This window comes from Artibeus jamaicensis, unplaced genomic scaffold (assembly GCF_021234435.1).
Source record: "Artibeus jamaicensis isolate MK-2021 breed Jamaican fruit bat unplaced genomic scaffold, CSHL_Jam_final scaffold_286, whole genome shotgun sequence".
NCBI classification, from domain to species: domain Eukaryota; kingdom Metazoa; phylum Chordata; class Mammalia; order Chiroptera; family Phyllostomidae; genus Artibeus; species Artibeus jamaicensis.
The window spans coordinates 10,883,610-10,900,216 of record NW_026522034.1 but is presented as its reverse complement, the minus strand read 5'-3'; the positions used below and the strand labels follow the sequence as shown (position 1 = coordinate 10,900,216).

Sequence of the window (16,607 nt, the reverse complement as noted above, 5' to 3'; positions counted from 1 at the left end):
ACTCATGATATTCATAAAGAAAAGAGGTCTGAACCTTTGAACTTTTCTGGGAACAAAAATAAATAGAGATGTGTAGGCTGCTATTGACTTTTATTCAATTCTGTTCATTGTATTGTGCAATGAGATCAAGTCCTCTCTGGGGTGATGATATAATATTAATGACGAGTGAAAGAGTCATCTTGAATATGATAAATAGTTTCAATAATAAAAATTTAAAATTTTCCTAGTTAATTTGGTTCTCAGAAATCAAGACAACTGTTTTCAAAATCTGTTTTGTAGATAATGAATATATGTATAAAAATATATGTATCCTTGCACATACTATATTCCAGCTCTTGGGTTTTGGATTATAGGGAATTCAAGGGGATTACTTCTGGTATGTTTTAGTGAAGTAATGGCCTTTAAAAGTTTCTGCTAGTGTCTGTTTTTATGAAATCATTTTCTTTATACATTGTCCTGGATTATACTGCATTTGGGATTCAATCATTTCTCCTTCTGCTCACCAATACTATTTTAGATTGTATGTGAAGATATTGAAACAATGAGGCTGACCTGAAGATTGAAAAGTAAAACCATACACTGAAAACAAATTAACACATGGGTCTATTTCCTTTCCTTTTACAGGACAACCCATAGCAGATTTATTCCTTCCAGGGACTATCAAAATCTACTCATTGCACCCCACGGGTCTGAAATGGGAAAATGGAGCTAGTTTTTCTCCTGGTCTCAGCTTGTCTTCTAGTTCAAAAACATAGGACTTGGATCACATAACAGAGAGCAAATGAAAATCTTGCTGAGTCAGCAATGTCTGTCTAAACGAGACTAAAGTTGGAAAACGGTGTCACCAAAGAAAATTAGAAAGTGTATAAGCTGCTGAAGGGATGCAGTTAATTTTGTGGGGTAGTTTTGCTTGGTCAGATTAATAAAAGAAAGGTGCTCCACTTGTATCAATATATAGAAAACTGTTGTCTTTGAAGGACTCTTATTGCTTTGAGACAATAATATATAAACATAGAATAAAATTGCATCATGTCACTTAAATTACCCTATAGAGTAATACATTAGATTCTCTTTCCCTTTTAAATATTTCTAGGGATAAAAATTAGCAGTTAGATCACCATGTAAGTAATACTATCCTAGGTACTTCAGGCTTTGTTTTTAATTTTTTTAATTTATTGATTTGCTTAGGGGAAAGGAGAGAGAGACAGAGAGAAAGAAAGAGATTAATTTGTTGTTCAACCTATTTATACACTTACTGATTGATTCTTTATGTGCCCTGACTAGAGGTCAAACCCACAGCCTTGGTGTGTATGGACAACACTCTAAGGAACTGAGCTGCCTGGGTAGGACCAGGGCCAGTTTTAATAGCTGACTTTAAGAATCAAAGTAGAAAAACTTTAAGTTCAACTGAATGTTAGTAAATATAGTTGTGAAATCAGAAGTAATAAGACCAAGCAAAGAGGACATTTTTGGTTAATCAATTATATCTTATGTACCTAATATTCCATTTCAGGAAGCAAAAATTTCCCAAAGCAAGGAAAACATTTTAAGGAGGTGTGATATATTTTAATCACAATTTTTAAAATTATTTTTTATATTATATTCAATGCCATTTCTTCTTTTAGCACAAACACTCCAACTATTATAAATTACTTTACATAGAACAAAATAATAAAAAGAGTATATTCTTTCTGTGGGTACCTCAACCCTATCTCAAAAATAGCACAAACTTATTTTACATAATTTAAATAAGTACCCAAGATTTAATGCAAACTTGAGATTTTTTTTAATACATTAAAAGATAATGGCATCAAACAGTATTGATACTTCTAATTCATTGAATGTGATATATCTTTACTGCTTTTCCTTTGAATATCTGCAAACTTGTAGTGAGCAAGAACAAAATAGAGATTCACCATACATTAAGAGGTAGTAAATAATTAAGAAAACATGAAAAAGAAAGCACTACTTCTGCTATTAAGAATTGAAAGCAGGCATTGGTTCATAGGGGTTTTTAGACTTGCAGAATAAAATATGTATTAATTAATATCTGCAATTTGACCTAAATAAAGCTAGTTAACATTTCTTACTTTATTACTGAAACACTCAAAATAACCAACCTAATCACCAGCTTTACTTGAATTCTATAAACTTCTAATTTTATAGACACATAAACTATCTTAACTCGTAAAATAGACTTGCCTTCAAAACAAATGAATAGAATCTAATTAGAACAGTTGAGTTGCTCATTATATGCTCCATAAATTTGCAAAATGTTTGCATGTGTGTATGCAAAATATTTGGAATCTTACCTGTAACAAGAAAGCTGCATCTCCCAGCTCCAGCTTCATTTATGATGCTACAGTTATAAACCCCATAGTTATCATTGGAAAGACTCTTCACCGGGTACTCTGTGTACTCTTGAGAGTCAAACTGACCCGTCCGTAATAGTTTGTTGCCCAAGCGCCACTCATAGGTCAGTACCCGTATGGGATAAGCTCTCAGAACCCTGCAGCTCATAGTGATACTTCGTTCTTGTCCTTGCCGGATTTCCAAAAATGCTGGTTCCACAGCGGGAGGATCTGTGAGAAAGAGATGTTCAAACAGATAAAGTATGTAGGTTGTAATGAGTCAATGGCTATTCTCATCGTGAAAAGCTATTTTTAAGAATACGTTCAGCAACAGGGAAGGAGAATAAGAGGTGGGCGGGGACTATCTTTAGGCCCAGGAGTTTGAGCTGGGACTGGAAAACTGATGCACTGAGTGTGGACAGTGAACGCGACTCATTGCTTCCAAAAAGCATTAGCAGGTAAAACTAACAGTTTAGTTTTTCTTTCTAGCTGCTTCCCAAAAAAGATTGTCATAGCTTTGTTTTGTTTATACTGATAGCAACCGAATAATGTCCCGGGTATGAAATGCAGTCTCCAAACTGGAATGAAACTGTGAAGAAGATTAAGAGATTAGTGAATTTTATTATTTCCATGTGAGGCTCAGTCATCAGGGTTTGGATACCCATTATCTAATAAATTGATAGCACAATTATATAAATTTAGTTTCTAAATTATTCAGTCTGAATTTAATTGACTGATGGTCATAATATCATGCATAAACCTTAAGCAAATGTTACAAATTGTGCTACAGGGGGATGTGGTTTTCAACCCAATATAATGGGTTGCATTTATCTGAAAAAAATTGTGACTTTTTTCCATATAATTAAAACTTGCTACACTTCATACCTAATCTTTTTATGGAAAGATTTCTAAAAGTTGTCATATATGCCTCTTATTATTTATAGTAGTCCAAATATAATCCTGTTCTTAGTGACTACAGATGGTCATGATTAATGACACTTATTTCCTGGATGCTAACAATGGGCTTCATTTAATTAAAAAAATTGTAAAGGACCACTCAGGATTGTACTGCATGACACAATCACATCCTTGATTAGATATTTATGGCAGCCTCTTGACTTTGCAATACAAAAACTGTACAACTCCACCTGATATCCCTTTCATCAAGATGCTAAAAGGTTTCAGGACCATTGCACCAAATACACCCCATCTGATATTCTTTCTGTGTTAGTGCATATACTTTTTATATTGCTCTCTTACTGTCACTTATTTAACTGATACTTCTTGCTTCTTTCAACAAAGATCTTTAAATTATCCTTCTGATTCTAGTTTTATTCATGAATTTAGTGTGTTAGCTCTTTCTATATAACTGCTAATAATTAAGGAAATGAACCATTAGACAATAAACCTGTCTGCTTATAAGTTAATGCTCTAAGACAACAGGCAGACATTGAAATAGCTAACTTATAAAACTGAAGTACAATAAACATTCTAGGGTAGAAAGTAAAGTGAATAACCCTTAGGAGGACTGAGCTGGAAAAGGGTCTCAAGGAAGGTGACCCTTGAGCTGTGCCTTCCAGGATATACAGAAAATGATCAGGTCATTACGCAACAAGAGAAGATACTCCAGGTAGGGGGATTAGTACATGCAAAGGGGAGGGGGATATAGAGAGGGGGCAGTGTTCAGAGAAATACAAGTGAATTAGCATAGCTGGTGCACAAATGTACATGAGGGCTTGAGAGAAAATAAATATGAAAAGATTCCTTGAATGTTACATTAGAAAATTTGGATTTTATCCTGTTAGTATTAGGGTCTCCAATTTTTTAAAAAAAATTGTATGATTAAAGTAATCTTTTAGAAAAAATACTGTGGCAGATAAGATGGGCATGAATCTTAAAGGAAAAAGCAGGATCATTGTTGAAGTTCCAAACTAAGGCAATACCAATGGGATTGCACATGATGCCTTGTTCTGTGCGTGATTCAAAGAGTGAATAGCATGCATTTTTGGGTTGCAGTGTGGATCTCTCACATCAAGTCTCATAGCTGAGTTGTCCAAATCATCTCTCCACAGTTGTTGGGTTTTTGGTTGTTTTTGTTTTATTTCTGCCTACTTAGTACTCTATTTGTATTACTTTAAATGGGTATTAGCTTTTTTGAAAAATCCCTTTTTTTAGTTCCATCCTCTTTTTGGCTTTACATATATTGAGTCTATATTATTAAGTACATACAAATTTAAAATTGCTTTATGTTAATGAAATATTGCAACTTTTCCCATTATAAAATAATCCCCCTTATTCCTATTAATGGTTTATTATTTAAAATGCTATTTTGTTTCATATTAATATAGTTACCCTGGCATTCCTTTAGTTATTAAATGTTGTGTCTTTTCCATTCTTTTATGCTTTCAGTACTCTTATATTTTATAAGCATCTCTTTTCAACAGTACGTGGGTATATTCCATATTTTCAAGGAAGTCTGATGACCTCTGTATTTTAATCAGAAAAGTTTGTACTTTATTTGTATTACATTTACTGTAACTATCAATATATTTGGGTACAAATGTACCTTCTTATTTTGTACTTTCTATTTGTTTTATTTCCTTGTTTTCTTTTCTTTTATTTATTTTTTATTAATTTTATTTAGTTATTTTTCAAGTACAGTTTTTTGTCTATTTCTCCCATCCCAGCCTCCCCCGCCCCTTGCTCCCCACCTCCCTCCCATTTCCAACCCCCTTAGTTCTCGTCCCTGTGTCCTTCCTATTTGTTCCTCCAAATCCCTCCCCCTTTTTAAAATTTTATTTTAAATAAATATTTATTTATTCCAATGTTTTTCCTGATACTGGTTGGGAATTTAACTACTCAGTTTCTATTATTTTCCTGAAAACCCCAAAGCATGCAACATGCATCTTAAGTTACCTAAAAATATCAGTTAATACCCCCACCATTCTAGACAAAATAAGAATCTTCCAACACTTTGGTCCTTTTAGTCCCATTCTGACATTTGTTACTGAGCCATGAATTTCAGTTCTCTCTTGTTTCGTTAAAACCTATTGGACATTATTATAATTTTATACCTGTAACTTTATTTAGAATTATCTGGTTGTATGCTAGCTTATTCCCCCTTAGTTCCTTCTTTTATTATGAACGCTCCAAGTGTGTGATCACTTTCCTTTTGCCTAAACTACATCATTTAGAATGATCTTTAGTGAACTTTCTAATCATGATTTTCTAAAAATATTTTTAACTTCGTCGTTAAGGGATATTTTTCTTGTGCACATGATTGTAGGTTAGCAGCTGTTTTCTTTTGGCACATCAGGGTATTATTCTGCTCTTTTCAGATGATCACTATCACTGTAGAGCAGTAAGGTTAAAGTCTCTCACTTTAAAGTGCACATCTTCTTTTCTACCCGCTACTTTTAAATCTTCTTGTTTTTGATTCTCTACAGCTTCAATATAACGTTTTCAGGTACAGGGTTTTATTTTACTTATAGGTAGGGATTTCCTGGGCTTCTTAAATCTGTTGATTTAAGTTTGGTGTCTTTCATCTAGGTGATTTTTGAAAACCTCTCATCATTAGCCCTTCTAATAATACCTGTGTTCTTTTCTTTCTATCCTCATTGGAGGATCCATTTCAACCTGTCTTCATGCCCATTAACTTCACTTCCAAATTTTCCATTTCTTGGTTTTTCTGTACTGCATTATATATACATTTTCTGAGCTAATTCAGTTCATTAATTTTTCCCCAACTCTGCTTAATGGGCTAAACTAATTCATTTTGTTTTTAATTAAAATAGCTTTCATTTATAAATGTTTTGTGTAGTTTTTTTATACCTGTTATGCTACTTCTATACTTTACAATTACCTACAAATGTTGTAAGGCTTGTTCTGTATTTCTTTAACAAAGTAATTATTTTATACTGTTTGATATTTCCAATTATGGTTTCAAGGGATTTTCCCACCTCAGGGTACCTTGTTGCTACCTAATTTTTGTTAATTCTAATTCTATAATATACATTACTCTTTAAAAAATATTGTGGGACTACTTTGATGCCTAAGATGAATTTTTCTTCCTCTAGAAAGATTTGTGTCCACAGCCAACTATTGGCATCAATGTCTAAGGTCTTGTTAATTTAAGTTCATGGCTTAAGTTTTTATTTTACTCATCTAGGTAGTATAAATTTGAAATAAAAATCCACATAACAATCCAGCTTGTGATTATAACTTTATGTGTGGCTTCCCAAGTCACCCCTATCCTGCTTATGTCAAAGGCAGGTTTCTTTGCACTCACTTGGGGTTAGGAATATATAGACTAGGCTTACTTTGCTTTACCCTGATCCATGGATAGAGTCCTTTGAGCTCCAGCTGCTTGGGGGAAGATTTTGCAGTTTTGTACCCCTTGCCCAGAGATGCCCTAAAACTGATGCTTGAATAGGTTATCATCAGCAAATGTCCTAAGGGTAAAAGCAGCCTAATTATACTGTTTTTGCATAACTTTGGCTTGGTGTGTTTAAAATAAACATTTAATGATTCTAATATTTTAGAATATTTCCCAACAATTTAAGTTCTCTGTCATGAAAGGGTTTTATCGAACATTTTGTCTGTTATATGCCAAGAACTACATGTTTCTGTTAGCCAAGAGGAAATATGGACCTAAAATTTCAGAATGGAGGGCTGACTGCAGGCTATGGTTCCACTGAGATAACTCTGAGTAAGAATTAACAAGTAAAAATAAAATGCCAAATTTTAATTTACCTCTTAAATATAATGACTATGGAGTTAGAGAAAAATCAAGGCTATTAAAGGATAATAAATATTCTTAAGCTGAAAAATACACGAATTCAGAGAGTTGTGTTACAAAAGTTAAAGGAGTTGAATGCTTCAAAAAACATGAAATAACCAAATGTGTCAAATGTTAGCAAGAAACAAGACTGAAAATATCTATTGTTTCTGCTAAGTTTAATATCACTAATGATTAAAGTGAAAGCATTTTGTGAAAAGTATATGTAATCTACGTTACAGGATTTGGCAAATGCATGTTGGATAAATAGTAGAGATTGGGAATGGCAGCCATTTGTTCAAGAATATTGTCTATGATTAGAAAACATTTATTCCTATTGATTTTAATTTCAAATTATATTAGTTTACACATTTCTCTCAACCTTTATCACCACTATCACCTCTCCCATGGACTACTACAAATGTCCTGCTATTACCTTCAAACAGGACCAATCAATGTGCTTCCTCTTTTGACCTTGCATTTGTCTGAGATTAGCCAAAAGTTCTTTCATAACAGAAATCAGCTCTTGTCATTCTCTAGCTGAGAACATGTTATTGACTCACTCCTGCTTTTTAAACAGGCCTTCAATGTTATGCAAGATCTAGCTGTGGCCATATTCTCATTCTCTTCCTAATCATTATGTTTCAGAAACATAGCTTCTTTTCCTTTTCTTACATGACAAGCCACTTCTGGACTTTGGCCCTTTGACTTTGTTCTTTGCTCCTAGAATGCGCTTTACTTTGTTCTTCCCATTGCTGTCTGATAGCTGTGTTTTAGACTTATCTCTTTATCTTGGCTACTATTAGTGAAGTATCTCTACTACTGTCAATTTTTAGTTATTCTTGTATTTACTTTCCGTACAGTACCACCATTTGTTCATATCTTGTTTATGTAAGCTCAGTTATGAAGGGGCTTCAAATTCCCCAGTCATTGCTTCATCCTCTGTATCCATCAGGTACCTAACATTACAGTTAATACAAAATCAATATTGAGGCAATAAATGAATGCTGTAAAAGAATAAAAATATCCACAATGTTTTCAATATTTCTCCAATCAAGACCTGGGTTCTATCCTACCCATCACAACAGCATGGATGGAACCGGAGAGCATTATGCTAAGTGAAATAAGCCAGCCAGTGGAGACAAATGCTGTATGATCTCATCTATAAGTAAAACCTAATCAACAAAACAAATAATCAAGCAAAATATGACCAGAGACATGGAAATAAGGAATAAACTGACAGTAACCAGAGGGAGTGGGGAGGGGGATAACAGGGGAAAGAAGGGGGAAGGTCAAGTCAAGGAACAGATATAAAAGACCTATGGACAAGGACAACGAGCAGGGGATTTAATGTGGGAAGTGGGGGTGGGTAGGGAAGGGGAGAGTAATGGGGGGAAATGGGGACAACTGTAACTGAACAACGAGAAAATACCTGGGTTCTATGTTTACTCTGTTATATCTAGATGGACTCTGTGCTTACTTTGACCAGTAGAATATGGCAGAAATGATGTTTCACCAAGTTCTGGGCCCATGCCAAAGGAAACTGGGAGTTTCACTCACCAGCTCTTGAAATACTGTGGGAGCTCTGACCCATGTAATATGTCCAATTACCTTGTTAGAGAGACATGTGAAGAGGCCCTGGGGTTATACAGAGAAGAAAAGGGCAAGGTGAAGCCCAGTCTTCCAGTGGTTGCTACCAAGGCTCCTGGCATGTGAAGTCAACTCAGACCTTTGAGACTAGACCAACCATACATAAAAAAAACAAGTGATCCAGATAATACCATAATCTAAACAAGGCAGAAAAATAGCCCACATAAACTCTGCTCAAATTCTTGACTCACTAGAGAATGGGAAATCGGATATAATAAAATGTAATTCTTTCAATCTCCTGGGTACTGGAGAAGTGTGTTGCACAACAAATAACTGACAGAGTTGACCTATAGCCTTCCAAATTTAGTAGTTTGATATTATAAGTGAAACCTTGCTAGATGGAGGCAATAGGACAAGTGGGCAAGGCCATTGAGGGGACACAGTTTAGATGACAGACCATGGGATACAAGTTGGTTCTGAAAGGAAATAAATTCCAAATAAAACTAGTGGGAAAAGAGAGTCAATCGGATGAATTACTAGGACAACATGAAAACTTGAAAAACTAGTACATTGAGAACAATGGAATCAGAAAGCCTGAAAGCTGGAGTCGATAATAGGATTCTGTTGGAACTGAATATATCACAGGTAGAGAACTTTGGAGTGATTACAAGGTCAGAGATGATGCCATTGGAATGAAATGATGAAGTGAAGTGGAGATTAATGATACTAGAGTCAAGTGCAAATAAGTTAAGCAAATGCATATTTGCTCTCAAGTTGTATTTGTGTAACAAGACAAAGTGGTAGGAACTGCTTATCTTATGAATTTGTTTTTAAATTACAAAGGTTATATATGCAGTAAATTGTACTTAATAGGGAAATATTTAAAATAAATATTTATTTTTTTCTATGAATGATTTTCTGTGAGAATTCTTTTAATGTAGCTAACCTATTAGATTACTTTAAATAATGGATTTTAGAGCCTCACTATACATATATGTTTTTGTCATTCATCCAAACCTACAAGACTCAGCCCACTTAATTATTAGTGGCCTATGAAGACATCTGCTAGTGTTGAGTTAAAACTCTTCAGACACTGTGTGTTTTCATAAAGTTCAACAAAGAGTAAGTAAGTTAGAAAGTGTCCCTCAGCAAATGAAATTATTATTGCCATTTAAAAGACTGCCCAAACCAGTTGGATTTCAGGGTAGTTTCCTAACCTCTAAAAAGCTGAAAAATATGAAACTGTACTCATAATCCAATCAATTTGCTATGGAAAACTTCTGTGATATTAATGAGCTTGGCATTTTATTCTTTGGATTACTCCTCAAGGAGGATAAACCTTTGCAATTATGATTAAATGTTGTAGTGTGAAGATTCTGAATACAATAAAAGAAAGCTTTAGGTGTCAAACAAGACAGATATAATCAGTTTTTCATAGTGTAAGAATTATTCAGTATGCTTTATTATGAAATATTTACATTTGGGGAACAGCGATAAATAAAATGTGAGAAAAATACACTTAGATGTGAAATGCTTAAAAGTTGGATTGCTTAAGAGAAATGCAAAGGTCTCTGTGCACATTTTGCTCAAATAAACAAAATGATTGTAAAAATATACCATTATGTTAGACTGTATATATTCACTTACATTAAAAATCTCTGCTTCAGTGACCAGAGGGGAAAGGGGAGGGAATTTTAGGGGAAAAACGGGAAGGATTTACAGGAACTAGTATAAGGGACACATGGACAACAACTAAGGGGGGTGGAAATGGGAGGGAGTTGGGGAGCACAGGGGGTGGGCTGGGATGGGACTAAAAGACAGAAAACTGTACTTGAACAACAATTAAAATAAAAATAAGTTTGTCAAACCATCTTCTGATATATATACTGAAGAATGATAGTAATGAAATAATGACTATATTTTCGATATTGAGTACTTATTAAGTATTAGGTAGTGTGTTCAGATATTCAGCTTATCCTTTTATAATAGTAATTCTTTTTATAGTAGAAGGCACTGAGGCACAGCAAAGTTTAGTAGTCAGCCAGCTCAAAAGTAGCAGAATAAAGATTCAAATGAGGTAATCTGTTTTCAGAATGTATGTTCCTAATAACATTCTTCCCAATTACAAATACTACCAAAATTTCACTATTTAGCTCTTTCCCTCAAAGAAGATTTTTAAAATTTTGCCTTATTGGTTATTTAAAATTATCGATTAAAAGATGGCCAATTTATATAATCATTTAGAGTTCACAAACATAAGTAGGTAAAAATGGAACTCAAGCATGAGACAAAGCTGCTAGGTTAAAGAAAAATGTTAATGAAAGGTTTCAGACAAGATTCAAATTGCACATTATATAGCAATGTACTTCATGTAAATAAATTTATGTATTCTCCACATGTTAATATATATGATAAGTGCATATAGAAGATTAGCTCTCTGGATATAAAGGTGTAACCTTTCAAAGTTATTAAAAATTTTGATCGGAATAAAGTCATTAAGTAAAATGCTCAAAATTAATTTAAATGTTAGCATTTCCTGCTTTTGTATTTGCTCATTCCAGATGTCTGGATAGTGTTCCAAATTAGGGGGAAGGGGAAGATTGTTCTAAGGTTTAAACCCATATACAGATGTCTAAGTTATTTGGAGAAGTAATTCGTGAAAGCACTAGATTATACAGAAATTTGTACTAGTGCTTATTTATTAATAAGGAGATCAAAGACAAGCTCATGAGTTCTTTTAACATGGCGTATGAATATAATTTTTTCCATTTCTTAAAATCTATTGCCAGACTATTATAAGCAGAACTTTAAGGCAAGCAATACTTTTATTTTATTTAAAAAATAATGAATGTTTTTACATAAATATGAAAATCAATGATATTAATACTAAATAATATTAATATAACCCATTTTTAAATCTTTAAGGTAGTGTGAAACTTTGGATATTAAATATACATAGAGTTATATTTAGTTTGTTTATAGTTAATGGGTGGGAATGAGCTCCTGTTTGAAAAACTTTATTGTAAGTATGATCCTAATTATTTAACCCTTAGAGGAAGTACTGACAAACATACACATCTTAGGGTTCTTTCTTCTCAATTGGAATGGCTGCGCAATAAACATTTACCAGCTTTTTGCTGTTCTTTGTGTAAAGAGATCTAGGAAAATTGTGCTTTTAATAATAAAACAAAAGTCAATACTTAGGTGAGAAAATTCAGTGGTTGGCATGTTAATAAAGTTATTATGTCATTCAATACAAATAATGAAATTCCTGCATTTAGTGTATAACCACCCTTCTGTTTCTGTCTCTTTCTGTTTTTTAGTGTATGTATTTCTCTCAAAATTTTTTGTGGGTGTTATAACTATATCCATCTTAGTGGTAAGGATAGTGAAATTCGAAAGGAGGGAAGTTGTTCATAAACCACTGTTTATGAACTAGCATTCCCCCAAGAAACACTAAACACATTTGAGCCCAGGCTAATTTACCTTGAAAATGTTAGCTGTTTAAACTTTTACCATGTACTGTCTCTAAGATTATATTACCATTTAGATAGGTTCAAAACATTCATATTTTATTTGTGTCAACCAAGAACATGAATATTTAAAAATAATATTTAGAGATAAAATTGAAAAGGATTCTTGAATATTGTTGGGGTTCTGGTGTGCAAATAAGATACAGACATAAGAAACTTATAGTTGTGACTCAGGGATTCCTCTAGCAAGTGCAACTCCTATTGGCAATGTTTAGAAAAGAAGAAGAGGCATTGGGAATTGGAGAGTGAAGCAGGCAGAAGGCAAGGTAAGAGAACAAGTTTTATGTAAACATATTTTGGCAAACATAAGGAAACAGGAAAAGTTAAGACACTCAATAGAAGTCCTGCATTTTTAAGGAAAAAGATGTATGAGGCATAGTAAAGAAGTTGTTATTTTTCTTGAGTTGATAGAAAAAAAGGGAGTAGATTAAAGATATCAATGTACCACTGTTGTAAAAATTAGACAAAGACTACATATTTTATTCTCCCACCAATAGAGAACTTCTGTTGAATTCTTTCTCTTGAATCAGTGTAGCATTTGGTGAGACTTTATAATTTGAATCAGAAAATTAAAAAAAAAAAACAGTTTAGCAGTTACATAGAGGTCCAGGCAGCAATTTACTTTTGTGTACATAATCTGCAATAATGAAAAGAAGTTTACAGATAATCTGCTGAAAATGCAAGCAAAGTTGATAATAAAAAGTATCATATCAGTTGGTAAATATAATGTTACTAGTTTAGTGTATTGTATTTAATGTGTTATCTTTAATTTAAAAAAAATTATAGTTAAGATCTTCCATTCCTTCATTCATTATCTTAGTTGCCTAATATAATTTTTGTGCTCAGATCTTGCTGGAAATAATTATCCTAGAATGGGGTTTTTAAGGACATTATAGTTAGGAAGGAATTATGCCTTTCTTGCTCATCTGATCTTTAAAATTATATGTGCCATTACTGAATTTAATGTGTAGATAGTTGGAGATTGATTGTAACTTTAATAAATTTAGGCTTTATAATATGCACAAACTATTGCTTTATATCTTTGAAACTTCATTATTTTGTTGGAATTTAGTATAGAACACAATAGAGATATTCTATCCAAATTATGGAAACCAAATGCTCAATTCTTTATAGATTTTATTTAATAAAATGATATTAAGATTAACATGAACAGAAATTCAGAAGATGGCAGCAAAGTAGGTGGGAGCTGAGCCCACTTGCTCATGTACTAACCGGGACACTTAGCTCATCTTCCAAAAAACAGAGTGGATAGTCAACAGAATCTTGACTGATAAGTTCAGAAGCCAAGTGTGGAGAGGATACCTCAAAATGGTCAGTAAGGAGGTTTTATAGGTAGATAGAGAAAGTCCCTGAGTGTGGTGTCAGAAACCACAGCTGCTGTGGGGACAATAGAAGGGCAGAGAGCCCAGTCAGGAACAGCGGCCTAGAGGCTCCCTCCCCTGTCAGGGTGGGGAAACCACCTGTGCCAGGAGTGACTGAAAAGCACAAGATCACCAGGGAGAAAGGAGTTGCGCACACATGCACAGCTGGCACCACACCCTTGCTGGGGGCAGCCGGTCCCCTGTAGAGACAGTACCAGAAAATGAGGGGGACTCTGGCTGCAGCTGGAGCAAGGGGAAAAGGAGGGCCATGACTGGCCATTATTGAGATAGAATCTGGACTTGCCAGAGACCTGCAGTGTGTGGAAAGCTGGACAGTGGCTTGGAGCAGTAGTGGCACCTGCAGAGACTTTTTTCAAAAGGGAAACTGAGGCATGCTGGGCAGGGACCATGCATGTGCACAGCTACCTAGCCAGCAAAGAGGGAAGATTGTGGATGTGATTTTCTCCCACTCAGTGCACCCAGAGGATTGATCAGTGCAAAGCTAGGTGGTCTCTTGGCCACAGCCTGGTGCAACAATGCACAGTGGAAAGTGCAGACTATAGAGTGCTGTGAGGGCATGGGCTGGAGACTGTACCGCTGTAATTATGGCAGGCCAGCCTGAGCCCCCTTCCTTGGAAGAACCACCAGGAAGGGAAAATTGAGCCCACCCCCTCCTCTTGCATCAGCAGGGGAAGATCTGCAAAATTGGCTGGGCAGGCCAAACAATCAGTTTTTCCACAAGTAAGATTTCCATGAGTAAGATAGTAAGATTAATGTCTAAAAGGGTGCATTTTGAACTCTCCACAGGGTTCTAGGGTCCTATTCCACTGAGGCCATCAAAACAGGAAGTAAAGAAAGGGAACAAGTGTGATTCAGGGCTATGCACAGACTTGGCTGGGACACAGAGAGCAGATTACACCATGCAGTAGAGAGCTGACACTCTTACACATATTGCTCCCTGGCCCCCATGGATCAGAGAGCTGTTTAAGCAGAAACTATAGATTATTGGAAATAAACTGGGACAGAATAAGACGAGAGGTATAGGGGCTGGGGAAATGCCCCCACAATTTTCCCAGAAGACAGAACAGTGTCTTATGGGGGAGAAACAGACTTCACCATCTCAATCACGACAGAAGCTCCCTCTAGAAGTAGAGGAAGGAGATATAGGCAGTGTTGCCAGAAGTTGGATGACCCACCAGGACCTTGAACTGAGAGAAAATCAGAGACAAATCCAGACAAAAGTTAGAAGGCGAACACCAATAGCTCAAATTGTACCTTGCTCTTCATCAGAATTTGTGTTATTTTAGATTTCTCTTTCTTCTTTTTTATTTTTTCTGGATTTTTTGTTTCCTTTTTTTGTTTCCATTCATATAGCATTTTAATGTTTCTTCTTTCACTTCATTCACAGTTCAAATAGCTCACTACTCTTGGTATTTTAACTATTGAGATTATATTTTTTCATATTATTGTAATTCCAAATCCCATACAGTACCCTTTCCCGGTCTTACTCCATTTTGCCAATTTCTGACCTTTCTTACTGCTGTTGTAAACTTTGTTTTCTCTAACACTATACCATGTTCCTATCCCTTATTCTCATTATTTCTCCTCCATCTAAACTCGCATAAGCACTGTGCTTTCTTAAGTCAGCTCACATTCTTTTTTTCCTCTTATAATAGTTTTATCTCCTTTCTACCTTTATAAACCATGACTAGTGGGGCAAAATACCACAGTATTGCTGTACTTCTCCAATGGAACTCCTATTTGTTCACTATTTCTTTGTACTTTAAATCCCATAGGATACCCTCCCTCTGTCTTACTCCATTTCGTTTTTCCCCTGCCCCTGATCAGTTGAATGAGGAATTTTATTTTAATTTTTCCCTCTCTCAACCTGAGCTTTACTCCTTACTCTTATTAGTTTGCTTATTCCATCCTCTCAAAATCATTTTTCTTTACAGTAGACATATTTACTTCTCTCTTTTGTACAACATTCTTATTCCTTTTCAACCTTTATTAAATAAACTTCATTCAGCTGTCATTGCTATCAACCCTGCCATGTTTTTTTTGCTGCAATTTTGCTCGCATGGGTCCAATATTTTTAATTTTACTTCAAACCTCATAGTATACTCTTACCTTTTCTTACTCTATTTTTACCATCACCATTCTGTGTTTTACTTAAATTTTAAATTTTGTTTTCTCCCTCTCTCTGCCTCATTCCTACTCCTTATTAATACTCCTCCCTTATTAGTTAATTACTCCTACTCTTGTAGGAGTGTGCTCCTCCCTCTCGTGCTCCTCCCTTCTCTTCTCAAAAACATTTTCCTCTCTTTTAGTCATATCATATTCCCTTTGTCCCATATGATAATATTCTTAATCTCTCTTCACCTCTATTAATCTTTGATCAATTACAGTTGATATTGCTGATGAGGTAGGGGGGTTCTTTCTGCTGGCATAGGTTTGGAAATCTAAAAATATTTTGTTAAGCAACATTTGTACAGCAGCATACAAGATGAGGTGCGAGTTGTGACTACCAGTAAGCCTACTGGAGGGGAGAACCTACTAAAAAAGAAGCCACCAACAAGCAAAGTCCAAGTACAACAAGAGAGTCCACATAAATGCAAAAAAGGGAAAATGTAGAGCATCCAGACAAGGAGAATGAACAGATTGAACCACTGAGTCTCACAGGAGTCCACACCATGAAGATAGGCAGACAAAGCAGAGCATCCTCAGACACATAAACAAACAAAAAAGATGCATGTAAAATAGGGAGAAAAAAACCCAATCAAAAGAAATGGAAGAATCCCCTGAAAAAGAGCTGAAGGAAATTAAAGAAAGCAATTTATCACACATAAAATTCAAGAAATGGTTCTAAGGATGCCCAAGGAACTCAGTGACAACTACAAGGAATTGAGTGAAAACTACAACAGCATGAAAAAGGATATAGAAACTATAAACAAGAACCAGGAAGAAATTAAGA

At 34.8% G+C, this 16,607-nt stretch overlaps 1 protein-coding gene across 1 annotated transcript in view; it reads right to left on the bottom strand.

Annotated features, from left to right (window-relative positions):
- MDGA2 (MAM domain containing glycosylphosphatidylinositol anchor 2) overlaps positions 1-16,607 on the bottom strand; it is an 875,220-nt gene that overhangs the window by 113,035 nt on the left and 745,578 nt on the right. Inside the window, exon 9 of the mRNA XM_053656885.1 lies at positions 2,313-2,582. Within this exon, the coding sequence (XP_053512860.1) occupies positions 2,313-2,582 (270 nt within the window). The remainder of the gene's footprint in view (positions 1-2,312; positions 2,583-16,607) is intronic.